At 53.4% G+C, this 24816-nt stretch overlaps 1 protein-coding gene across 2 annotated transcripts in view; it reads left to right on the forward strand.

Annotated features, from left to right (window-relative positions):
- Nucleotides 1–277: 277 nt before the first annotated feature.
- LOC309417833 (arf-GAP with GTPase, ANK repeat and PH domain-containing protein 3-like) overlaps nt 278–24816 on the forward strand; it is a gene marked incomplete at both ends in the record, with an annotated part of 85779 nt that continues 61240 nt past the window's right edge. For both annotated transcript variants that reach the window (XM_082015400.1, XM_082015401.1), the window contains one exon: nt 278–554. In XM_082015400.1, coding sequence (XP_081871526.1) covers nt 278–554 — 277 coding nt within the window. The remainder of the gene's footprint in view (nt 555–24816) is intronic.

Consider the following 24816-nt stretch of genomic DNA (forward strand, 5'->3'; position numbering starts at 1 on the left):
CTCGTCCCGGCCCGGGCTCCCGGGCGGCGGCGCAGCCCCCTGCTCCCCCCCCACACCCGCGGCCGCCCCGCCCCGGGGCCGATCCCGCTCCCGCCGGCGTGACGCGGGCGGGGCGGGGCGGGGCGGGGGCGGCGCGTGACGCGGGGCGCGCGGCCGGCGGCGCGGCGCGGGCGGGCGGCGGGGCGGGGGCGGCAGAGCCCGCAGAGCGGCGGAGCGCGGCCATGCAGCGGCTGCCGCCGGCCCCGCGCCGCTGACCGCCGGCCGCGCCGCCGCCGCCATGAACTTCCAGGGCGGGCCCGGGCAGAGCCCGCAGCAGCAGAGCCTGGCGGCGCCGGGCGGGCCGGTGCCGGTGCCCGTGCCCGGCCCCTCGGGCCCGCAGCCCGGCGGGCCGCCGCCGCCGCAATTCGGGCTCTCCAACTCGGCGGCGATCCGGGCCGAGATCGGGCGCTTCGAGTCGGTGCACCCCAACATCTACGCCATCTACGACCTCATCGAGCGCGTGGAGGACCTGGCGCTGCAGAGCCAGATCCGCGAGCACGTCATCTCCATCGAGGGTGAGGCGGGCGGGCCGAACCGGGGCCAAGCGAACCCACCCGCGCCGGGCCCGACCGCGCCGGGCCGGGCCGTCGCTGCTGCCCTTTGTCCCCGCCGGCCGCTGCACCTGCTCCCGGTGCCCGCCGGGGGCGGCGGCCTCGTCCGCTGCCTGCCCGCCGGGCCCGGCTGGAGCCCTGCCCGTTCCGCCGCTCCGCGCCGCTCGCCGGGCCGGGACCGGCCGCGCTGCCCGGCGGGCCCCGCCGCAGCGGCGGGAGGCGGCAGCGCCGGCCCGCGGGGGCGGCCGGAGACGCGGCGGGGCCCGGCCGCGGCCTGCGCCCGGGCGGGCCGGGGCCTGCGGGGCGCGGCGCCCCCCGCTGCCGGCAGCCGCGCCGGGGCGGGCGGCCCGGGAGGCCGTGGCGGGCGTGGGCGGGCGGGGGGCCCGGCCGGCCGCTGGGCGCCGGGCGGGAGGGGAGGGAGGGCGCGGGGCCGCTGCGCGCCGCCCCCAGCCCCGGGGGTCCCGTCCCGGCGCCGCGGTCCGCAGCGCTGGTGGTGGCGGCCCGGCAGGCTGCGCAGGGCTGGGAGACGGTCGCCTTCGTCCCGCCCCGCCGGGGCGCTGCGGCCTGGGGCGCCGAGCTCTGGGTGAGAGAGGGTCTGTCCCGAGAGCTGCTGGGCGCCGGCATCCGGTGCGGCGTGTACCACGCCGAAGCCCGTCACATTTAACAGCGCGGGAAACTGCGGTCTCGGTCCGCGGAGCGCGGCCAGAGGGCTGGGGTAGCGCTGGGCGAAGGGGCGGGCGAGGGGATGGGGCAAGCCTGGCGGCTCTGCGCTCAGCTGGCCTTCGGCTGGCAGGCGGCTCGCAGCAGCCCGACCGAAAGGTCCCTCTGGCTGCCTTTGGTGATCCCAAACCTTCAGATTTTTGCAGCAAGGCTTTGCCCTTCAGCAAGGAAAGCCTTGGGGCCGTGGGTGCCGCTTGGCCTGTGTAAGGAATCCTGATTCGTCTTGGTCGCTTGTTGGGTGTTGCTGCTTCCCTGCCATGGTTTTTGTTGTCTCCACTCGATTTTGGCAGTGTGCTCAGGTCTGCTCCCGCTAGCTCGTGCCAGGAATATCACTGCAGGTGGCCTGCGGGACCGGTTTTGGAGAGCGGTGGCCTCGCTGTAGTCGGTGTAGGCAGGCAGCAGCGCGGTACGGGCCTGCACGACGGGTGACGCTGCACGGCGGCAGCAGTCCGGGCCAGATGGCTTTCCTGGAGCTCTTCTCGGGATGCCTGCATCCCGCTTCAGTCTCTGGGGTGGCTTTTTTGGAAAGGAGAAAAGTAAGAGGGACTGTAACAAAAGTCTAAAAGATTGTATTGTTGAGGGAATGCAAATTCAAGAATTTGTTTCATCTGTCTTGTGGTGCAAGGACAAAGGACACTCGGTGGGATCATAACGGGGCAAATGTAAAACCAAGAGAAGGAGGGGGCTTTTTTCCGCTTCCGTGACTGCTCTGTGAGGTCTCCTGCCACAGAAAGCTGTTGAATTAATGGGATTTCATGAGGCGAAGAGGGAAGGGATTGGTACTGGAGGTCAGTGGGGGTACAGGTGTGGCACAGGCCGTGGCAGTGCCTTAGCCCTGTGCATCGGGGCTCCAGCCGGTCTCCAGCAGCGGAGTCAGGATGGTCCTGCTGGGGGAATACCATCCTGCATCTGTTCCCACAGGGTTCCTGCAGTTCCTCCTCATGTCTCCGCTGCTGGCTGCAGTGGAAGACCCGAGGGACCGGCAACTGGGATGATGTGGCCTGATCCCGCTTGTTGTGGGATGGAGAAACTCCGGATCTGAAATACTGCTGTGTGAAACCTGGGTGTCACTCCCAAGTTTCTCCCAGAGCATGCGTGGCCAACCATCCTGGGCTCCCCGCATCCCTGCCCCTCACGCCTCTTCTCCCTCCCCGTGGGAACGTAGAGCTGCCCCCGCCACTGCCCTGGGCGCTGGGTGCCCGTGTGCCTCCCCAGCCGCCGTCTGTCCTCGCCTGCCGCTGCCTGCCTGCGCGCTGTCCTGCGCCCTGTGAACGAGCGTGAGCTGATGGTGAGCGCGCTGGCGTTCAGGTGCGTCTCCTAGCAACTTCGCTCGTGGTGCGTGTTTTCTCCTGCTGCTCAAAGGAAGGTGTGAAAACAAAATTCTTTCACAAGCAGCTGCAAACGGCCAGGGCTTCCTGAAGCTGGGTGGCGGCCGTCTCGTTTAACCCGAAGATGAGGCACGAAGAGTGACCAGCGCGCTGGCAGACAGCCATGGCGCGGCTTGCTTGGCATCACGCGGGGCTGTGTGACAGGGCTGGAGGCTGGGTGTCCTCAGGGGGCTTTGCCTGCTCCGACCACAGACCCATTCTGTCTCTTCTGGTCCTTCTCTGCCTCCTCCCTCCGTTCTTTCTGGCTGCGGATTTGGCGGAGCAGGAATCCCACAGATTTCCCTATCTTGGCTGCATTCCCCACTTACCTGCTAGGCACTGGGTGAAATAGCCATCCTGGTGAAAAGTGCGCTGTGACTACGCAGTTACACGCGATACATTACCAAGTATATCTGAGAGATTGAATTAACGGTAGGAAGAGTTTTGCTGGAGATGTTACCGATTCTTGAAGTGCCCGAGTCTGGAAGGAAATATCCTTCTAAACTGCGTGTTTTGGGCTCGATACGGAAATTGCCGGAAGAGGCTTTTTGTTTGTCGGTTTGTTTATATTCTTGATCTGAAGATCAGATTCTGTGACCGTAACAACCGCTTCTGGTCCTCAAATCTGTTGTGGAAGTCACCAGTGAAATCCCAAATTCAACTTGGCCACGCTGAGTGCTGGATATTGCGAGGCTTGCTCGTGTTCCTTTACCAGGGTATTTTCTGCAGGCAATCCCTTCATTTTGAAAAGGGGGAAAGGCAGGGGCCGGTTCCTGTCCGCAGTGGAGGCGGTGTGCCCCAGCCGCCCACCCGCCGGCCGGAGCCAGGGTTGCCATTGCTTCAGTGCAGGTTTCACCTGCAGAGCAGTGTCGGCGGGGAGGAGGGGGAGGCGTTAGCAGAAGGTGTGTTGTACAGAAACCTTGTGGTTTTGTGGCTCGTGCTGCAGACGGCGTTGCCAAGGAGGGAGGTGAAGCGGGTGCTGGGTAGGCTGCTGCAGCCGGGAGCCCTGGTAGCCCTGCTGGACTGGGGGAAGGAGCCTTTTCCCGAGGAGGAACAGAAGAGTTTGGAGTCAACAACGGGGCGAAAAGCACCCGCGGATGGAGCTGGCGGCTCCTCGCCGGTCAGCTTCTCCCGGGCCCAAACGGAGGTGGTGCTCAGTGTCGCGGCAGGAGGAAAGGGAAATCTGCTTTATTTTGGTCTCCTCCTCTAGCTGGAGCTTCGTTTAGAGACTGTGGCAGGAGGGAGGGCTGCGGGGCACCGAGGGCTGGGGAAGGCGCTGGGTTTGGCGGGTCGCCAGCGTCAGCTGAATCACAGGCAGGACCCGGTGGTTTTCAGTAGTTTCTAACCGCCAAATTTGGACAGATTTTCAGGGGGCTAGCAAAAAGCGTTTCCCTCATCCCAGGCTTGTTTCTTTGCCAAATTTCAGAGACTGCTGCAAGCTGCTGAGCTCTGTAAAAGATTTTTATATATGCACAAAGCAAAATGATACACAACTTTAGTACTGAGGTCGGTACAACCCCTGCTTGTAATAAATGTGACCTCTAACTATGTTACTTTGGAACAGACCATAGACAGAATTATATTAATAGAATTTGTAATTAGATCGGTAATTACACAGCGCTTAATTTCTTTCATAGAAGTGAATTTTGAGAAGTGACCAAAATGCAGGTTCTAGGCAGGGAGAGCGAACCTGACGGTGCAGCGGAGTCACCGAGGGACGGGCAGGCGGGGACGGTGAGTCGCGTGGGGCAACAGGCGCCAGCGAGGATCTGCTGACACGCAGCAGAGAGCGAGCTGTGAAGATGGAGGTATGGAAAGAGCATCATGGGCTGAGAAGATGGTTGCACAGAGGTCTTCTGTGGGCATAAAGTGACGAAAGCCAGGAGGGGAGGAGGTGGAAAATAGATGAGGAGAAGTCGGTGAGATCCCTCAACAGAGCTTTTGTCACATGATAGGAATTTTTTCCTAGTGTTTGCTGTTGTGCCCATGTCTTGCAGCCCACCTAAGGCTCAACTCTCAGGAAGAGCTTGGAGAGAGTTGTCAGCCATCAAGAGAGGACTTGGTGGCCTGGTGGCAGGAGCAAAAATGGCTCTGAATGAGAGTGGTCAGAGTTTTATCCGGAGTGTGTGTTTTTCCCTTTATTGTCCATTCACACTCCTCCAACTCACTTCTAAACTTGTTTTGGTTCCTTTCTGCATTTTAAGAAGCAGGATTAGTTTGGAAAAGCTTTCCTCTACATTTGTCAGCTGTTGCTTCTCTGGCAGAGGCACAGGATGAAAAAAGCCCCGGAGAAGGATCTGCCGATAGCAGGCTGGCGGTTAGCTGTGGCTCTGCATCTGGCTTTTGCTGGGCAGGGATTACCTTTGAATGTTGTCTTTGCATTGCTCCAGGTCCCAGCTGTTTCACTGGGTTTAAGACCAGGAATGGACTATTGTGTCACTTGGTATGAACCCTTTCATCCCAGGATTTAAGCCTTTTCCCAGTCAGTTAAGTAGAAGGAATCTGTTAAGGCATGTCTTTGAGATACAGTTACAGTCTAGGGCCTTGCCACCTTAGAAGTTTTTCTCCATTATTAGGCATCTTGATGTTAATAATTAATGTAGTTTTTTCAATAGGCATCTCCAAGATCCTGGATTTTCTTTTTTTTGCATTTCTCTCTAAGAGTAAATAGTCCTTTGATACTTGGGTATTTTTGTGCTTAAAGCCACTTGTACCAATTAATGAGGTCACTTTTCTGTCTCTCTGATGAGTTAAACTGGCTGAATCGTGTCATTATATTCAGTTCCAGCATAAGTTTTACAGCTCTATTCTGCATCCTTTTCCAATGTCTTTTAAAACTGGTTCCTGATGCTCTGATTCACAAAGCAAAATCTGAGGCAGGAGTTGCCATCGATGCAGTATCTTCTTGAGGGCGACGAAAGCTGTATCAGCACTAGTGTGGCCAGCAGCAGCAGGGCAGGGATCGTGCCCCTGGACTCGGCCCCGGTGAGGCCGCACCTCGAATCCTGTGTTCAGAGTTGGGCCCCTCACTACAAGGAGGACGTTGAGGTGCTGGAGCGTGTCCAGAGAAGGGCAGCGGAGCTGGGGAGGGGTCTGGAGCACAAGTCTGATGGGGAGCGGCTGAGGGAACTGGGGGTGTTCAGTCTGGAGAAGAGGAGGCTGAGGGGAGCCCTCATCGCTCTCTGCAACTGCCTGAAAGGGGGTTGTGGTGAGGTGGGGGTTGGTCTCTTCTCCCAAGTAACCAGCGACAGGATGAGAGGAAACGGCCGCAAGTTGCGCCGGGGGAGGTTTAGATTGGGTGTTGGGGGAAATTTCTGTACTGAGAGGGTGGTCAGGCATTGGCACAGGCTGCCCGGGGAGGTGGTGGAGTCACCATCTCTGGAAGTGTTCAAAAAACGTGTGGATGTGGCGCTTCAGGACATGGTTTAGGGGACATGGTGGCGCTGGATTAATGGTTGGACTTGATGATCTTGAAGGTCCTTTCCAACCTAGTGATTCTGTGGTTCTGTGATTCTGTGAAAGCGAAGCTCCCTGGAGCCTTCCCAGTGTCCTGCCTCAGTGCTGGGGAGCCCCGTGCTACCAGGCTGTGCCCAGGGTTTGCCGGCATGTCCTTGCTCAGCTGAATCGGCCTCAAGTAAATTACACCCTTTGGGAAGGAGACTGTTCTGCTTAGCTAGCTTTTTCCTGCTAATTCCATGACCTCTGCAGAATTGCCCTGTTTATGTGTGCCTGTAATTTCCCGAAGGCTTGGAAACCACAGGGAACGGTGGCAGGGTGTGGTGTGAGGAGCTGTGCTCCATGTCCTCCAAGAGCAGCAAACTTAAGAGCCGTCAGCGCATCTCTGCTCCTGGGGCTGGAGCCGGGCTTCCCGGCTGGCTGCGTGTCTTCTGCCCTGCTGCCCCTTCTGCCTGCCGGGTCAGGGCAGGATGCCTCTGCCACCGTAGTCTTGAGCTCTGCTGGAAATTAAGTGCAGAGGTCGTTAAAAGAACACAAAAATGAGAGATCGGGCAAATGTTCTGATCACACATTCTGTTTTGTTTGGATGGGGCGTGCTGGGGTTTCAGGGCAAAGACTCCCAGGAGAGACTCCCGAGGCTATTTGGAAGTGCTTCTTGAGACATCTTACGTGCCAGCAAGGGAAAGCCCTGTGTCCTCTAACGCAGCATGTGTCCTTGCCTGGCAGAGGAGTCGACAGGGCCAGCAATGCTCAGCATCTCTGAGAGCCGATGCCCGGCATGAGTGGCATGCGCAGGAAGATCCGCGTGGGGAGAGTCCCGGAGCAGGTCCTGGTGCGAGGGGAGACCTTGGCCCCATGGGACTGCCGGGCAGAGCAGAAACAGGGCTGGAGGAGGCCTGTAGCACGCTTGGACAAATACAGCCCCTATTTTTATAAAGTTTTATACTGCAGCCCCAGTCATCTGGAGCCACCTTTGCCAGATGCAGCTCTTACACCATAGAGCTCGCATCTCAAGAACAAGGTCTTGTGGAAGAGTCAGAAAATCAGAAAGAAATTGCTTGATGCTGTGATTGACAGGAGCTGGGAGAGATGATGAAGCTGGAGCAGCAAGAGTGGAGGATGATCTTGATAGCTGAAGACTGAGTAGGATGAAGTTGCAGGTGCTGTGGTGAGGGAGGAGATTATTTCTGGTGCTGCAGGGGCAAGAACTCTGACCTTGTGGCCAAAGAGGAAGAGATGGGGATGTGGAGGTACGCCGCAGAGCAAAAATAGGATTTGGATGTGGCCTCAGTGAGAGTATCGGAGATTTCTGTGGCTGCGGTTTCACCATTACCTCAGTCCAACCCAAATGTGGTTGCTGCTAGAAGGGACAGTGCGGCTCTTCCTACCTGGCAGCTCCTTGCCTGCCCTTCCTTCTGCTAGTGCTCATTGCTGCATGGTGAGCTGGATCAGGGAACTGTTCTGCTAGAAACCGAGCTTTGCGTTGGGGTTTGGTTGGGCCAGTTTGCAGTTGCTCGCTGGGCTCACGGTGCGACCGCATGAATGCGAGCGTGGACACTGGCGAGGAGGGGATAATGCGTGGTCGGGACTCGGGGGGGAAGGCAAAATGGGCCTGTGTTCTGCTGATTCTGAGCTCGTGTGAGACGGCCGGCCTTCAGCAAGGGTCCGTGTACTAAATAACCTGACCGTGACAGCGGCACAAGTCCGAGCCTGGGGAGGAGCGCAGGAACCAGCCCCTGTTTAAGGGATGCTTTCTCCACGTGTTTTGCCAGGTGTTGGCAGGTCTTCCTGAGCTCGGTGTGGTGTCTGCGTGTTGTGTCGTCCTCGGCGGCTCTCTCTTCCCTTGGCTTGTTCAGTCTTCCTTGACCCAACGTAAATTCGTAGCTCTGACGCTTTCTGCCTGCGGGGAGTGTCACAGTTCGGCTGCACAGAGTCGTCTGCGTGTCTAGGGACAGTTCTGCGCCTGACGGGCGCTCCAGGCAGCGACACCCCGCTGACCCTCGCCCCGGGAGCTGCCGCTGCGTGCGGTGCAGGGCGAGACCTCGGTTTGTGGCCAGGACTGTTGCTTGCGCTTTCCTTCTGTGCTTGGGCTGGAGTGGCCGGGGCTTTGCCTGGTGAGGACCCAGTAGGAGAAATTCGAGTGTGGTTGGTTTTTGGCAATTGGTCTGTGAAGAGTTGATCTTGCCACCCCCTTTCAGGAGGTTTCCTAGAGCTCCTGCCAGAACGTGCCCGCTTTCTGTGCAGAAACCTTCAAGTCTCGGGCAATGCTGGGCTCTCGCCTCCTCTGGAGTTTCACCAAGGTGAGGATTAAAGGCGTGTGTGCGTCCAGGCTGGCTGTTCAAAGCTGGTGATAGGACTTTTGGTTAATTTGGGTGGCCAAACTAGGTTTAAATTATGTCTGATACGGACCTTAAACTGTGTTTCCAGGTGGGCCGGCTGACTTGAAATGGGTCCCACCTTCTCTGCTCATCAGAAGTAGGCCCTGGGGAAGACTGGGTGTTCCTGGTGCCCCCGGGCAATGGGGTGACAGCCCTTGAGCTAAAATCTCAGTCACGCTCTTCGCTGGTGGTGAATGCGAGAGGGGTGTGGGCAATGGCGCCGAGTTCCAGAGAAGCAGCAGTGGGCTGAAAGGTCGACGCATAAACCTGACTGCTAGAAGTAGAGGCATACGAGAGCTGGCCCAGCAACTTGCCTGTGGACACATCTTTTAACCTTGGCCAGCGCCTGAGTAGCACCATCACGCTTCTATTGCATCCCTCGCTGGGCAGGAGTCCTTTTCTCTTCATCATCCCACCTTCCTACTTTGGCGTCTGATTTTTTTAAAAATCCTCCTCCAGGATTTTCTGCGAGTCAGAGCCTCCTGTACAGCAGCTGCACGGAGTGAACAAACCATGTCCGTTTTATTTCTGCCTGCAGTGCCCTGCATGAAAGAGGCCACTGTGGTCTTACCTGCTCCTGCCCCCTCCTGCAGTGCTGTGGGCATCACTAGCAGCACTGACGCTGGGGTGTGCCTGTTCTGGTGGATTTTCTGAAGTGTTGTAGTGAGAGCAAGGAGTCTTCTGAGGCAGGAAGGCTAAAAATCGAGGTAATTTCAGCCTGCTTTCCTATGGAAAGGAGGTTCTTATGATTAAGCCCTGTTCTCTGTCTGCTTTCCTCTTCTGCCCCAGTAACTTTCAGACCTGCTGTCCAGTTTCAGCCAAACCCGGCAAGCCCCTGCTGTTTCCGAATTCCTACAAGTCCCAGGGAAATAGGTATCTAGACAGAGCAGAGCGACCCAGCTTGGGCCACACAGAGGAAAAAGGGACGTTTGCATCTGTCCTCGGTGGCTCGCTGCCGTGGGGCTGCATCTCGGCACCGGAACCTCTGACTTGCGTGAGTCACTCTGGAAGCTTTTGCCTGGGGTTATGAGTGATATCTTGTTCTTTCCATGTGATCTGCGTGGTGATGACATCCACTCAGTCACCCGGAGCGCTGTGCCTCAGTTACAGCTGTCTAGTTGCTGGCTGCTGCATCTGAAATCCTGGTCTTGTGCTGCTGCTGCTGCTCTAGTCCTGGAGGGCTGGGAACCACCAGCGTCAGGTTCGCCATGGCTCGACGTGCTGCGATGGATAACGTGGGCTGTCAGCCCCTGACACTTGCTCCCTGTAGCATGTTTATTGCTCACTTGCTTCCTGCTGTTGTTTTTTTGGCAGCTTTTGCTATTTAGCCTGGCAGTGACTCCAGTGCTTAATGAAAAGGGTTTTGACTTTCAGATAAGCCTCTGGCGACTGCGCGCCCCTTCCCCAGTCTCCAGACCAATGAATGGAGGTGAATGGAGCGAGTCCATGAACGAAGCAGCGCTGCTGGCCCGCGGCGGGTGGCCGAGGCGGGTGCTGTCTCTGGCGGGCGATGGGTGCTGCAGGGTGGAAAGCACTATGGCACTTCTGTTTGGGAACGGTTAGGTGTGAGTCTGCTTCTTCCGTTACTGTCTCGTTCATTACAGTCACACCTTGGAGTCTTAACTGATCAGGTTCCTCCTGCAGAAGATGCTGTGAAAACACAGGACAAAGAGAGCCCTGCCACAGAGGTCTTGTAGTTTATTTAAAAATGAGAGGCAGATGCCTCTGCCCCAGAGACAGTGGGACAGTGTGGGCTCTGTCGTGGACGTGGACTTAACATGACAGTCGTCTAGCCTGTGTTGTTTTTGATTTTTCTGGTGAGTACAGAGACACAGGAGAGCTTTAAGGAGCAATTTGAAAGAGGATAATAAAGTGGATTTCAGGTTGTTTACAGAGACCTCTTTTCAAACATGAAATACAACTGGGAGAAAATAGAGAGGTGTTTGCTTGAAATTTAGCAACTGGGAAGTGGAGGTTGCTGTCATAGTTTGGGAGGGAGAAGAGTCAGCTCTTCAGCAGCAAAGGAAGGATCGTTCTTAACGTATGAGTAGTTTGGGAGGGTGAAGACAAGCAGCTTGTGGTTGACGTGACAGAGGAGGACGTAGAGGGGGGATTCAAAGGGAGGCTTGGCCTGCTTAAGAAAGAGAAGTTAGGAAAATAATTTTAGCAGCAGCATTCTGACTGAATAAGGATGAGGCATGATTTTATGCATTATAGACAATTTTTGGGGGAAGGGTGCAGCAGTGATTGGTGTAGAGTGGAAGCCTGGGGTCTTTGTGTGACCGGGTGATAAAGGCTGTATTTCAGGGACTATAACTTATGCAGCTCTGTAGGGGTTTAGGGACAGCCAGGGTATGGAGGGAAGAGGAGAGTTAGGTCCATGAACTCTGTTCCCTGTAGCAGTGTCTGAATTGTGTCCTTAACTCACAGACAGGGTCTAAGTGATGTCCCTGGTCATTGAGCAGCCAGGGCTTGGGGGAGGAGGGGACAAAGCTGGGATTATTAACAGCTCTCTTTAATCACGTTGAGCTCGGGCTTGTGGGTACACACTTGAAATGCTGGAGGGGGAAATAAGCTGAGACTTCATTTTGGACAGGAGACAGTCCAGGAATAGAAAGGCAGAACTATGAATCATCAACATAGAGCTGAGAGATGGTATTAAATTAAAACATAAGGCTAGCTAGAAGAAGCATGAAGGGAGAACAGAAGGTGCTATGGGCAGGGCCATGTGAGACACCTGAAAAAGCATAGCAAAACTGGGGGGGGGGTGTGTGAGTACAATCGTTTTGAGGCTGGTGAAAGAAGTAGTAGAGAACTAGCAGGACAACCAAGAGAACAAAATAATTGCTGGGACCAATGAGGACAAGGTGCCGTGGCCAGTTATGGTCCGGAAGGTGTAGCTGACAGGGTCCAGAAGAGCCCAGAATCTGCATGTGAGGCAGGAACAACCTTGTGCAATCCCCCCCGTGAGACGGGAAAGGGCAATGGGAGCTCATTTACCCACCCTCCTGGCTAGGGCCAAGATGTCTGTCCTTCCTGAGAAATGTTTGTCTGACCAGCTTTTAAAGGACTGTCAGTGACGGTACATCTGAAGCCTTCCCAGGAGGCTGGAGAGAGATTGGAGAGAGAGAGATCTGATGGATGGACGATGAAATGGGTAAGGAATTGGCTGGATGGCCGCATCCAGAGTTACAGTCAATGAATGGCTCAGTGCCCAAACGGAAGCCAGTAACGAGTGGTGTCGCACCAGAGTCTGTGCTGGGACCAATACTATTTAATATCTTAATTAATGACAGAGAGAGTGCACTCTCAGCAGCTTGTGGATGACACCAAGCTGAGTGGTGCGGTTGATAAGCTAGAGGGATGCCATCCAGAGGGACCTGGACAAGCTTGAGGAATGGACCCATGTGAACCTCATGAGGTTCAACAAGGCCAAGTGCAGGGTCCTGCACCTGGGTCAGGGCAACCCCTGGTATCAGCACGGGCTGGGGGATGAAGGGATGGAGAGCAGCCCTGTGGAGAAGGACTTGGGGGTCCTGGTGGGTGAAAAGCTGGACATGAGCCAGCAATGTGCACTTGCAGCCCAGAAGGCCAACTGTGTCCTGGGCTGTATCCAAAGCCACGTGGCCAGCAGGGCGAGGGAGGGGGTTCTGCCCCTCTGCCCCGCTCTGGGGAGACCCCCCTGCAGTGCTGCGTCCAGCTCTGGAGCCCTCGGCACAGGAGAGACATGGACCTGCTGGAGCGGGGCCAGAGGAGGCCCCAGCAACGCTTCGAGGGCTGGAACAGCTCTGCTGGGAGGACAGGCTGGGAGAGCTGGGGGGCTCAGCCTGGAGCAGAGAAGGCTCCGGGGAGACCTTCCTGCAGCTGCCAGGGTGAGAGGGGCTGAGGAGAAAGATGGGGACAGACTTTTTATCAGGGCCTGTAGCGACAGGACAAGGGGTGATGGGTTTAAACTAAAAGAGGGCACTTTCAAACTAGACATAAGGAAGAAATGTTTCACGATGAGGGTGGTGAAACCCTGTCCCAGGTTGCCCAGAGAGGTGGTGGATGCCCCATCCCTGGGAACACCCCAGGTCAGGTTGGACAGGGCTCTGAGCAACCTGCTCTGGCTGGGGATGTCCCTGCTCATGGCAGGGGTTGAGCTAGATGGCCTTTACAGGTCCCTTCCCACCCAAACCGTTCTAGGATTCTGTGAAATCTCTTCCAGTGTTCAACTGTCCTTTTCTTGGAAAGTTTAACCTGAATGTGTTTTGCTTCCAATTCCAGACACTACTGAGGACAAAGGGAGCAGATTGTTCCCTTGCTCTTTGCAGCAGCCTCTTTCCATACTTGAAAACTGTAGCAGAATCTTCTTCTTTAGGCTCAGTAACTTTAGGTCTTTGTCCATGACATCTTCTGGTCCTCTGTTATCCTTATTCTCCTCTGGACTCGCTCACCTTGATCACGTCCCCCTTGAAAAGTGGTACGGAAGGCTGGGTGGTACCCAGCCAGTGCTGGAAAAAGCACAAAGCGGGACTTCTTCTGCAGGCTTGTCTCTGTTCATATGATTCAACATGGTGGCTGCATTTTCTCAGAAACATGTTATTGCTGACTCCTGTTGGTTTGTGATCCACTTTGACCCCCACATCCTTTTCTGAAGAGCTGCTAACTAACCTGCAGCTCTGTCCTGTTCTTGGGCAAATGATTAATGCTGCATAAGCATAGACCCTCACAACTGCCCCTTTGGATTTTAATCCTTCTTAGACAATTTATCCATTTGACAAAGCCATTTAGGATTCTAATCCTTGCAGTCACTCTCGGTTTCATGCCACCTGCAATTTTGATAAGCATACTTTCTTCCATCATCTGGCTGGTTAATAAGAATATTGAAAAGAGCTGAACGTAGGAGAAGCCTTGCCCAATCCAAGTTTGTACTCATTTCAGTTTGTATGGTTATCTTTGATAAATATTCTGAGAACAGTTATCAAATCAGCATTGTTCTGAGCCTACAGTAGGTTTATCCTTCCTTAAATTAATTTTGAAAATACCGTGTGAAACAGAGTAAGAAACATTACTTAATATATGATGCATAACATCTGCTTCTCTGCTGTGCCAAAGGTCTGTTACTCCGCTGCAGAAGGAAGTGATGTTAGTTAGATACCATTTGTTCCTAATAAATCCGTGTGTACCAATGCTTGCCTTTTCTTCCAGGGACTTACAGGTTGTTGCTGCTGTTAACGTTTTGAATGAGAGTGATCTGTGAGTTCTTAGCTTCTCTATTTGTTCATTTTTAAAGGTGGTTGCTACTCTTGCCCTTCTCAGTGCAGCTGCCTTCCATCAGCTGAGAGCTCTCAGGGCTTGAGCTCTTTCAAGGCTGCTCCAGACAATTAAGCATGCCAGGGTCAAGTTAATCAAAATCTGACATTGTGGTTTTTTACTGAAAGCTTAGGTATGATTCTTTGGCCGCTACTTTTTGTGCTAGACACCTCTTTGCTGTTTATAGTGAAGATGTATGCAGAAAGGAATAAAACACTTTGTCCTCAGTGTAATTTCTCAATTGCTTTTTCTGTCCACTGAGTAACGTATTGTTATGTTTATTGCTAATGTACATGAGAATTGCTGCTTGTCTTTGCAGGTTGTTGCTGGTTGCCTCTTTGCGTAGCTGTTTTGAGTTCAGTCTGTGGTGCTGATGCCACTCTTTTGTATTTATCGTTACTAATCTGACCTAATTTCCACTTTCCACATGCATGCCTTCCTGTGCCAGAGACCAATAAGGAGCTCATGTGAGTTAGCCAAGTTGGTCTCATACCACCCTTGTTATTCCTTTGCACCGGGATAATTTGTGCCATTAGCACCATTGCTTTGAGAACCTGCCAGCTTTCTGTAATCTCTCCTTTTTTTTTTTTTTTTTTTTTTTCTTTGTGGATTTGCCTCCAATGAGTTCTTGCCTATGGAGTTTAGTAACGTGTGCCCTGCTGGAGTCTCTTGTTTAGAGTTTGCTGTCCTTCCTCCCATACATCTTAAGAACTTGCGAACAGTCTTTTTTCTGCTCTGCTTCCTCCCGACAGCTTTCTTCAGAGGATTTGGTCGAGGATGCTTTGTTAGACTGTAAGATGTAGAAATAAAGTTGGAGAGAGTCTAAGATAAAATTGGAGGACAAAACGGCACGTGGCCTGGTGCAATTAAGAAATGGGTGTCAGAGATGCTGCCCACCCCCTTTTGCTCAGGAGCCCAGGCTTGAAAGTGGGTTATTGGAGAGAGGATTGTGCAGTGTGGCTGCGATGAGACGTTCAGTGAGCTCATGATGGACGGGCACAAGGAAATTGTGATGGTGAGGGTGAGACTAAAGTACATTCCTCTTGTGAGGAGAAAATGCCTAAAGGTATGTTGAGGTCAGTCAACTGGGTTTTGTTTTTTAAACACAGAATTTGATACTGGAGTGTCTGTTCAATTATTTTGCCATGTATTGTGAACTAATAGAACTCGCATTATTACCCCAGTATTTAGCTTAATAAATTGTTTGGCTGAAGCATTTCCCAGACAAATGTGTAGGTTGGGCTGAAAAACATCAAGAGGTGAAGAACGGCAGAACTATTCCTGTTGGAAGGGACCTTGGGAGGCTTCTAGTGCAACGTCCTGTTCAACACGAGGCCAGCATTGCCATCTGAGCAGGTTGTGAAGGGCTTTGTCCAGCTGAAAAGGTCTTGAAAGCCTCCAGGGATGGGGGTTCCAAACCCTCCCTGGGCAACATGTTGCAACGGTGCCTAATGCACTGTTTCCTTCAGTCAGTCGTTCCAGTTGTTAATTCCTCTAGCTACTAGTAATTAGCATTTAATTTCTAATTTGCATTCATCTGTTTTAAAGTTCCATTTTTTTACTTCTTTCTTTAGATTGGACTAAATAAAACTTTGTTACCTGAACATTATTCCCTGAAAAGTTTACTTTTACTTTATAATCAATTATCTCTTGATGTTCTTTTTAGAAAGTTAATCACATAATGCTTGTTAAGTGTCTCTTTGAGTTCATTTATTGTGGCCTTCAAAGAATTTTTATGGCTCTTCGTTACCTAGTGTTCCTAAAATAAAAAATAAAATCAGACTATAGGCAACATGCTGTTACTTGACTCAACCACAGTTACATTTACTGTTAATTCATCTTCTTTCTCTATTGTCTGTTCATTTTAAGTATCTGAGGATAATTTAGCTCTTTTGCTTCAGCATTGGATTGAGGACTAATGATGAACTGCTCATCTGCTCTGACCTTTGAACCTTTCCCAGGATTTGAGCCCCCATCCTGTGGGGATGGCTGGTAATCCTTGGTCAAAATAGCTTGCACAGCGCAGTACAAAAAGGTGCTTTAGCTGAAGGGACCCAGCTTGCAAAGTGATTCAGATCACTCAGTCACGTCCCAGTCCTCTGCACTTACGATTCTCCAAGTTACAGCATCAACCAGATGTTTTTCAACCGTGATCTGACTTGCATGATTGCATCGCACAGAGAAAGCATTGAATAGCATCAGGTCTGGTACCAGTTCATTCCTAGCATCAGAGTGTTGGTTGGGTCTCTGTAAGGCTCTAGTCCAGCCTACTCAAAGACTCTCACCAGCACTAGATTGGGTTGGCTGTGGCTTTCTCTGGCTGAGTCTAGAACAGTCTTCAGAAGGGAAATCATACTATGTCTCTGCAGGTGCCTACTCCCGTAGTGGAGAAGTTTTTTGCTAATACTCAGTCTTTGTGGACTAAAGCCATGACATGGTTCTCTTGTCCCTTGTTGCACTGTCTGCTGTTGCTGAGAAGGGTTCAACAACAACATCTTTCACATAGCTGAAGGCTACTCTTAGATTGCCCCTTTTCCTCCTCTTTCCCGGACTGAGGAAGCCTATCTCCTCACTGTCCCTGTGTAGATCGAGCGCCTCGCCATCTGTTGGAGCCTTGCCAGATTCTCAAAGTCCCTCTTGAACTGCGGAGCCCGACTGGTGCAGCCTTACCAGCGTTGAGCAGAGAGACACAATAGACTCCCTCAATCCGCTGACCACGCTTCTCCTGACATGACGCAGGATGCAGTCTGCCTTCCTCGCCATGAACACGTGCTGTTGGCTCGTACTCAACCTAGCATGTGCCTTGGCCCCAGCCCCTTCTCCGGCAGGCTGCTCTCAGCCGGCAGCTTTCCAGCCGGCACTGCTGCATGGAAGTCCTTCTGCCCCAAACACAGACATGCACATCTCCATATTGAACCCTAGTCCAAGTCATCGTGGTAGTTGTGCGTTATAATAACACATAACATGCAGATAACATGGTTATCTGCAGATTGCTGAGGGTGCACTCTCTCGTTACATGGGTGGCCGATGAAAGTATGGCATGATACCGTCTCAGTGTTGACCTGCAGGCTATTCTGCTCGTTACTGGATAATGAGCTGGATATTGAGCTGTTGCCCTCAGCCTGGTGGCACAGCCAGTTTCTGCCTGTCCTTGCTCTGGTTGTCCAGCCCGCGTTTCCTCAGTCCAGATGTTTTGTGGGGCAGTCGGGTTGATTGTGGATGATCCGCCGTGGTAAATCCATACCGACAGTTCCTGGTTACCCACTCATTCCTCACATGTTTGGAAACGGCCTCCAAAAGGATGCGCTCCATGGTCCTTGCGGGACTGGGGTGAAGCTGGCTGTCCTGGCATTTCTGGCTTTGCCGCCTTGTGTTTCTTGGAGACGGGCATAGCAAGAGCATTTTGCCAGTTGTCTGGGGCTTCCCCCATCACTAGGATGGCTCCAAAGTGTCACTAGATATCTTCTTACCCGTTAGCGTGAAGCGTCTGCTGGTTTTATGAGACTACTTGTTTAGCCACTTCTTGCTGCGTTTATCATTAATGACTTTGCAAAGTGTTAATTTGTATAGGAATATCGTATGGTAGTAAGTCACATCTTCATGAAAATGTAGGCAGAATTGTCTTTATCAGCAATGCTTTATACGCCTTGAAGAGTGAAATCAGATCTTTATTTTGAATCAAGATAAACTTGATAACTTGAATTTCTGTTTTTTAAAAAAAAAAAATCTGTTCCATTTAATCATTCACCTTAGCTTCGTCGGGAATTGATGTCAAACCGGATAGCTGATGGTTACCTGGGGCGCAGTCTGTGTGTTCTTTTTTGCATACTGAGGTAACTTCACTCTGTTTCAGTCATTCCCGAATATCTCCATTATTTCAGTATTTATTAAAAATTAGCATAAGAAGAAAAATGATCCTTTCTGTGAACTCTCTCTTTCTAAGAACATTACGTTCAAGTTGTTTGTGCCGTTTTATTTAAAAATATATTGATTAAAAGACTTTTTAAATTTTTTTGCTAATGGTTTTGAACTGCTGCATTTGTCTCAGTATGTACTCTTTACGAGTATTTCAGCCTGCTCCTTTATGACGTCGGCGTGAGGACTGACGGACCACTTCTGCTCTCTGGTATCTGCTGCGGTGGTTTTTGTGGTGGTGTCCTGCAGGAGCTGTGTGGAGGTACTCGTATTTTGCAAAGCTGCTTCCTGTTGTACTTAGCATTGTTGAAAAATTTTTTTTCCTGAAGTTTTCAGCTTCCTATGCTAATTTTTGATACTTCCTGTGTTCAAGATCTTAGTGACATCTGTTTCCTCCTCTTTTTTCCCATTTCTTACAGTTTTTTGTGTATTTTGGATGTTACTAGCCTCTAACCTAGTTCAGGTCTTTTAGCCAAATTGTTTTCTTTCTTTTTTTTTTTTTTTTTAATAGAGTATTGGCTTTTTGGCTATCTGATAAATTATCATGAAAATGTAAAAAACCTAAGCAACAAAAAAGCCAAATAAAGCCATGCACCCCTTCAGACCCAGAATGCAAAACCCCATTTTCTCAGCGTAAAATTTTTTTCACAAGTACTTTCATCCTCCCAGACGACCAGATGTGAGCAGGCGCTGGCGTGCTGCGGGAGGTGCACGCGCTGCCGCCGAGCTGCGGCCGGCGGCCGGTGCTGCAGCGTGAGCAGGGAGCCCTGCGTGCCCGCGCGCTCCCAGCCCGGTGAAGGTGTCCCTGGGGGAGCGCCGCGCTCGGGGGCTGCCTGGCCTCGTGCTGGAAGGCAGCCGTGGTCGGAGCCCCGCCGTCAGGCGCGTTGCCCTGGACAGAGGTGCCCGCAGAGCCGACGAGCAGCTCCCGCCTGTCCTGGTCGGTGGGGTGGTCTGGAAGAGACCCCGGCTGGGCCCTGTCTGGCTCTGGCACTGCACACAGGGGTCCGTCGGGCTCAGAGTTGGCAGCTGAGAATCGTGCGGGAGCTAAAGCTGCGGGCCATAGGTGCCGTTTCCAGCGGCCCCTCGGCCCTGGGCAGCGCCCGGCAGCCTTCAGACAGCTGGTTGCATCTGCTGCTGCCTTCTGTTGTCCTGCTTAAACGGGAAGGAGCTGCTGCTTTGCCTGCAGCCCCGCTCCCACCGCCGGCGACGGGGTGTGGTAAGGGGTCATCGCTGTCCCCCTTTCCCCTTCACGCAGGCGCCGCGTCGGTGAGCGAAGCCCCCAGCGCTGCACGCTGGCGCCTGCCCTCCCATCCCGGCGGTGGGTCGTGCTGCTGCTCGCCCGTCGGCTGGGGCTGGCTGTGCGCCTGGGGCCCTCCTGCTGCCGGGTCCGCCGGGCTCCTCGGCAGCGCTGACCCCAGCCCCGCGTCCCCTCCTCTCCTTGAGCTAATTCTGCCGGTCCCAAACCGCAGCGGCGGACGCTGGATTTAGGTGGCACACTAAAATACATGCACAGTTAATGGGATTTCGAGTTACCTTCTTGGTGAAGTAGGTGGTGCACGGTTTTCTGAAGTGGTCAGGGGGACGGGGCAGGTGAGGTCCCGTCGGTCCCCCCACCCCCAGGAGCACGGCCCCGGCACTGCCGGCCGCCCCGGGCTGAGGAAGGGGCCGTGCACAGGCCGCGCTGCCGGCACAGCCCTCGGGCTGCCCCGTGCCCAGGGCAGGGGGTGTCGGGGGCCGAGGAGCAGGCGGGCGGCTGCGGTGCTGGGAGCCAGCCGGGGGGTGGCTGCTGCAGCGGGGGCTCGTCTGACCCGCGGCTTCACTCCTGGGGGTGGGGGCAACCGACGGGGACCGCGACAGCGACACCCGCGCATCTGGGACCGGGCACGGTGGCCCTGGCCAGCGGTCCCTGAAGCGGCACTGGCGGCCGGGGGACGACCTGCCCGTGTCACTGCTGTGCCGGGGCTCTGCCCGGCGCTGGGGCCTTTGGGGAACCGCTGGCAACAGAACAGCGCAGCGGCGCGGGAGGGAAACCTGCACCTGGAGCTGCTGCGGCAGCATCTGCCGGCCAGCCGGCATCCGTCCATCCGCCCGTCCCGCGGCGCTGCGTCCGAGGGTGAGTCAGCCCGTCTCCACGCTGGGTGACTCAGCCGGCGGACTCCCACGTGCCGCGCTGCCCGCGCCTGACTCACTGCCGCTGCCAGGCAGAGGCACCCGCTGCAGCACGCGCCGCCCGCTCCCCTCTGCCGGCCCGGGGGGTGTGCACCCCAGCTGGCCAGCCGGGGGGGCGGGGGAGGAGGACGGGCAGGCTGGCGGCAGGAGAGGAAAGGACGGAGCGAGGAGCCGTATGCGAGGCAGCCCGATGGCTTGGCTGCTGAACTCCTTGCTGGGGTGGGGAGGAGCCAGGCGGGTCCTGGCGGCGTGTGCGTGGAGGGTGCTGACAGCGCGTCTCCTCGGCATCAGCGCCCCAGTCCCGCGTGTGCTGGCTTTATGGAGAAGCAGGCTGGGCCTCCCATACAATGTGCTCATCGCACGGGTGACTGCCCGTCAGGGGGCTCCAGGGCTCTGTGTGGGGAGCAGTAGGCAAGGACCAAAATTAGAGAGGCTCTTCCCTGCCTGTACTTGTCCTTACAGGTGGTCTGGGGCTGGCAGGCGTGTGTAACGGTACCCTGGGGAGATCCCTCCAGAGGCTGAGGAGGGGTCTGGCCTAAAGCACTCCCAGCTTTCATGGTAGATCAGCTCTAGATGTAGTTTTCAGCCACGCTTGTGTGTCTTGATATGGAGCTTTGCCAGCATGAGGGTGGAGATGGCTCCACGTGAGCTCCTGCTGGAGCAGGGCAAGCTTGCTGTGTCCCACAGACTCTGTTGGACAAGGGGACTTCCCTCCATCTTCTCCAATTCTGAACTCTGTCTCGGAGCAGGGTTAGGATTTCTGCAGGTGAGAAGTTGCTCTCCTAAAGATCGGGATGTTGCTGCCCTGACACGGCAGGAAGGGCTTAAGGAGTGTGGTTATAATCGTGGCAGGAATTTGGCTCCTGGTCAGGTTTCCAGTCCCTTCCAGGCATGGGTAAGGCAGCAGATAGCATGTACTGCAGCAGATTTCCTCACCATTAGCATCTGTTACCCACTGTCTGCCTGTTCCTCTTCGTGGTGGCATGTAGCCAGAGCTGGACTGAGCAATTTTGGTCCTTGGACTAGGGCATAATGCCCAAGAGGAGAGAGGCTTGTTGTGCAAGACTCTCTGGACCCGTTAGCTAATGGTCATGCTGACCACAGTGATGCCGAGGCATCAGCACCAAGAGGGGATTTTTGTGCGGTGACTCCTCGAAGCGGACCCCTGGCTGGGCAGAAGACAGAGAGGCAGCTCTTCTCTCTCATGGGAGATGCCTCTCTGTTACCCGAGTGCTTCCTGGGTGCAGGTAGCTCCCCTGATCTAGCTCAACAGTCTTGATGATGCTACCAGTATCATAGCTTATGTTGTTGTGTTTTGCAAACCCAAGCTACTGTTTCAGAAGACTTACGATGTTGCCTGCGTCCCTCTCAGCTTTGTTTTCAGTAAAGAAAGACGGAATGATGACCGTAGGGTTGGACAGGGTAACCCTCTGCTAGCGATAGCGATTAGCACCTTGGCTCCACACCACTCTTTCTTTGGGTTGACAATAGTGCTCTGCAGTGTCAGGCGAAAGTGGAGGCATTGGCCTCTTCCCGTGCCAGCTGATACTCATATTAGGGCCTGAAGCTATCCAGTAACTTGCGGAATGACTCACAAGTACAGAAAGCCTTTTCCCACTGCTGAGACATCAGGGAAGCCTTGGTCAGCAGGATTGCTGTACGCCGTCCAAGATCAGTTGCCAATGTACAAGCAAGCACTGAATTCAACCGCCATCAGTCAGGAACTTCCATCGCCTAATATATTGATGCTCTGGAAGCCTAATTGACTAGTAAGTGAAGCAAGAGTAAATACCGATGGGATGGCCCTGTCCTTTGCGGAGCTGCCTGTGTGGCGGGATGTGGTGGCGGGGCCAGATGGCGGCTCGGCCGCAGTGCCGCAGCGCAGCCTTTGGTAGGGCTGCGGTGGGGTGGTGGTGTGGGGAAGGGCTGTCTCCTTTCCTGGCGCTGGAGATGGGAGTGCTGACAGGTTTAACAGTTAAATACCCGATGTTGGTAATTGTCTTTAAACTGAAGTCTCTAATTCTGCTGTTTCCATGGAAATAGGACGATCTTCTGATTAAGACGTAATGCTGGGGTGGTGAGCACTCCGGTCCTTTGGAGCTGCAGGCCCTTGCTTCATTCCACGATTGCTGCTCCAAGGTATGGCGTGTCCGTCTGCCTGGACTGCAAGGGGAGACGCAAGCCTGCCCTTAAGCAGAAATATGGACACCTGCTTTCAGAATGGTGGTGGTCCAGAAAACCCTGCGAGTCCCCCAGGGTCCTGACAGAAACGTGGAATCACAGGCTGGTTTGGGTGGGAAGGGACCTGTAAGGGCCATCTAAGTCCAACCCCCTGCCATGGGCAGGGACATCTTCAACCAGAGCAGGTTGCTCAGAGCCCCGTCCAACCTGACCTGGGGTGTTCCCAGGGATGGGGCATCCACCACCTCTCTGGGCCACCTGGGCCAGGGTTCTTCACTTCAGGTGCCTCAAGGGATGGCGTTGCTCATGCCACATCGGCTGAGCAGGCTGTCATTGAAGGGAGGCGTGGGATCCAGAAGTTGAGGGAGTCATCTCACGCAGCATTAGGTGGCTGTGATGGAGGCGACACCACCTGAGTCAGTTCCCCCAGGCTCCTCGGTAGTAATCTCGGGCTGAAGTAGGAGTGCAAAGTAGGTTGGATGACTTGTGCACTGAAAGTGCTTGTTTTTCTCCGTTGGCTGTAGGAGAGCTGAGGGCGACTAGATCAGATGTAGCTACCTAAAACACTGATGGCTTTGAGTTCAGCTTGAAAAGAGGGGGAGGAAAAGATGTGATGGGACCCGCTTTTTTTATGCTAGCCTCCTGAGCAGGGCATTAGTGGAGACAGGGCTCTCTGTGGCTGCTGGGGTTCAACAGAGCATTTCCCTGCAGAGCTGTCCCATGGGAACAAGCGTCTCAGCGCGGATCCATTCTTGGGTGGCTTGGAGAGCTGGCGCCTTCGGCCCGCCTCGCCCCGGTCCTCCGGCTGCCTCGCCTGGCCAGGTGCTCTGGCCTCGGCATTTCTCCTGTTGCCCTGTCTAAGGTAATGCTTTGGGCTGAGGCGGAATGAAATCTTGCAGCCACTATGGTCTCCTCTGGGGGAGGTGGATTCAGTCCCATGAAACACAGACCTCAGAAAGCCTACTGGTCTGTTTGCTTTCTTGAGAGAGCTTTACTGCTGGGCTTGCAGATTAAGCCATAGCATCTTGCTGACGTTGGAAGACCATGTTGTGGTGGAAAGTCAGATGGGAAGAGGAGTCCGTTCCTTCCCGGGACTTGCTCCTTTCTCTTTTGAGCGCTGAGATGTCACAGAAATACAAGAAGGGCAACTTCTCTGTAAGCTGTCCCGTGTAACCTCTCAGTTCCTTAACCAGTTGCTATGCATTTCTGCCTTTACTGTCTTTCCTGCAAGCCATAGCAGTTTCAAAGCTGGCACAGTATTTTATGCATCATACAGTGTAAGAAAGTTATTAAATACCTTGCTAACTTCCAGCTCATCCTGGGCATTATATAAAATGGTAGATCATTTATAGTCCAGTAGAAGATGCATTTGAGTTTGACCGTGTTTAGATTGTGCAACATCCCAATCGTTGTGTTAGTCTGGGAGAAAGCCTCTGTGGGACCCTGCTACCCAGGCTTTTAACGCAAGTTGGAACTTAACTCATGAATGTTGAAGGGATGGCTAACGTTTTTATGGCTTTGACAAGACCATCACCAGGTACTATATGTAATTTTGATGTCTATAATTTTTTTTATTGTTTAAAAAATGTGAATAGTTACAAAAAGAGCCCTGAAATCATTTAAAGCCTGGGGAAAATGGCAAATAGTCTAGTATGGGGCTTAAAAGCACTCGCGTCAATTTAGAAGCTGAAGACAGAATGTGACCTGCTGGGCAGAGCCCAAAGCTACAGAAATTCAGCTTTGAAGTACTCATTTTTGTCAGAGAGTGTCTGACCCTAGGAATAACTTTGCTAGAGATGCAGGAAATACTTGCAAGGCCTCACATCGAAGTCTGATGTTTCTTTGCAGAAAAAAGTCAGAACTAGCTCAGGTATTAGAGATGATTTTGATACTGAATTTACTGAGTTTTTCTAACCTGTGCTGTGCCGCAAGTGCAACTAAATGGAACGGGGATGATCTCTGCTGTCTTTGTAATCTGTTATTAGTGACAAAATATACAGGATTCAATAGGAGGAGTGCTCGATCTCAGCTGAAAAGCCTGACTGCGTATGTTAATACAACCGATTGCATTCAAATAAGCTTAAGCAACGGCGATAAAATTATAAATCAAGCACTCAAAAATTGAGAAGTGCTAAAATCAAAAGTGCCTTGTATTTCTTTGTGTATTTAAATTTTCTTTTAGAGTGTCAGCAAGGAAACCATGTAGCAGATCAAGATAGGAACTGTTCTGCTGCAGCCTGTGTCTCGGTGTAGCCCAACCTAAAGCTCAGGCTGTTGTGCGTTTTCAGCTTGAGTTGTTGGCGTGTGGAAGCCAAAGGCTGAGTGTCCTCTCTGGTGTGTCGGTTCCTTCTGTATTAGTTTGAATTAAGAGTGATAGGTCTCTTTTGCATCCAGCAGCATAAACCTGAGAAGCGTGAACAGCGACTCTCCAAGGGCTTGTTTCGCCCCCAAGTTTGGATGCACATTTACAGACAGCAAAAGTCACCTCCTTGAACGAAGGATGACCCTGAGCCAGCCACTCGGTTCCAGCTCTGAACTGTGGAGGTCGATTAGCTCTTCGAATAACTCAGTAAAAGCTGGAAAAATGTACAACTTTGGCAAAGCTACCTTATTTTTCCCTAACCTCATTTTTGGAAATGTCTGATTTGCTTCTGCTGAAACTTCTAAAAATACCAGCCTAATGCAGAGAGCAAGCATGGAAAATTTCAGCTTCAGTAGTTAGTTTGGCGAAATTTGAGGGCCCCG

The sequence above is a fragment of the Phaethon aethereus genome (genome assembly GCF_964289735.1).
Source record: "Phaethon aethereus genome assembly, chromosome: 2".
Taxonomy (NCBI): Eukaryota; Metazoa; Chordata; class Aves; order Phaethontiformes; family Phaethontidae; genus Phaethon; species Phaethon aethereus.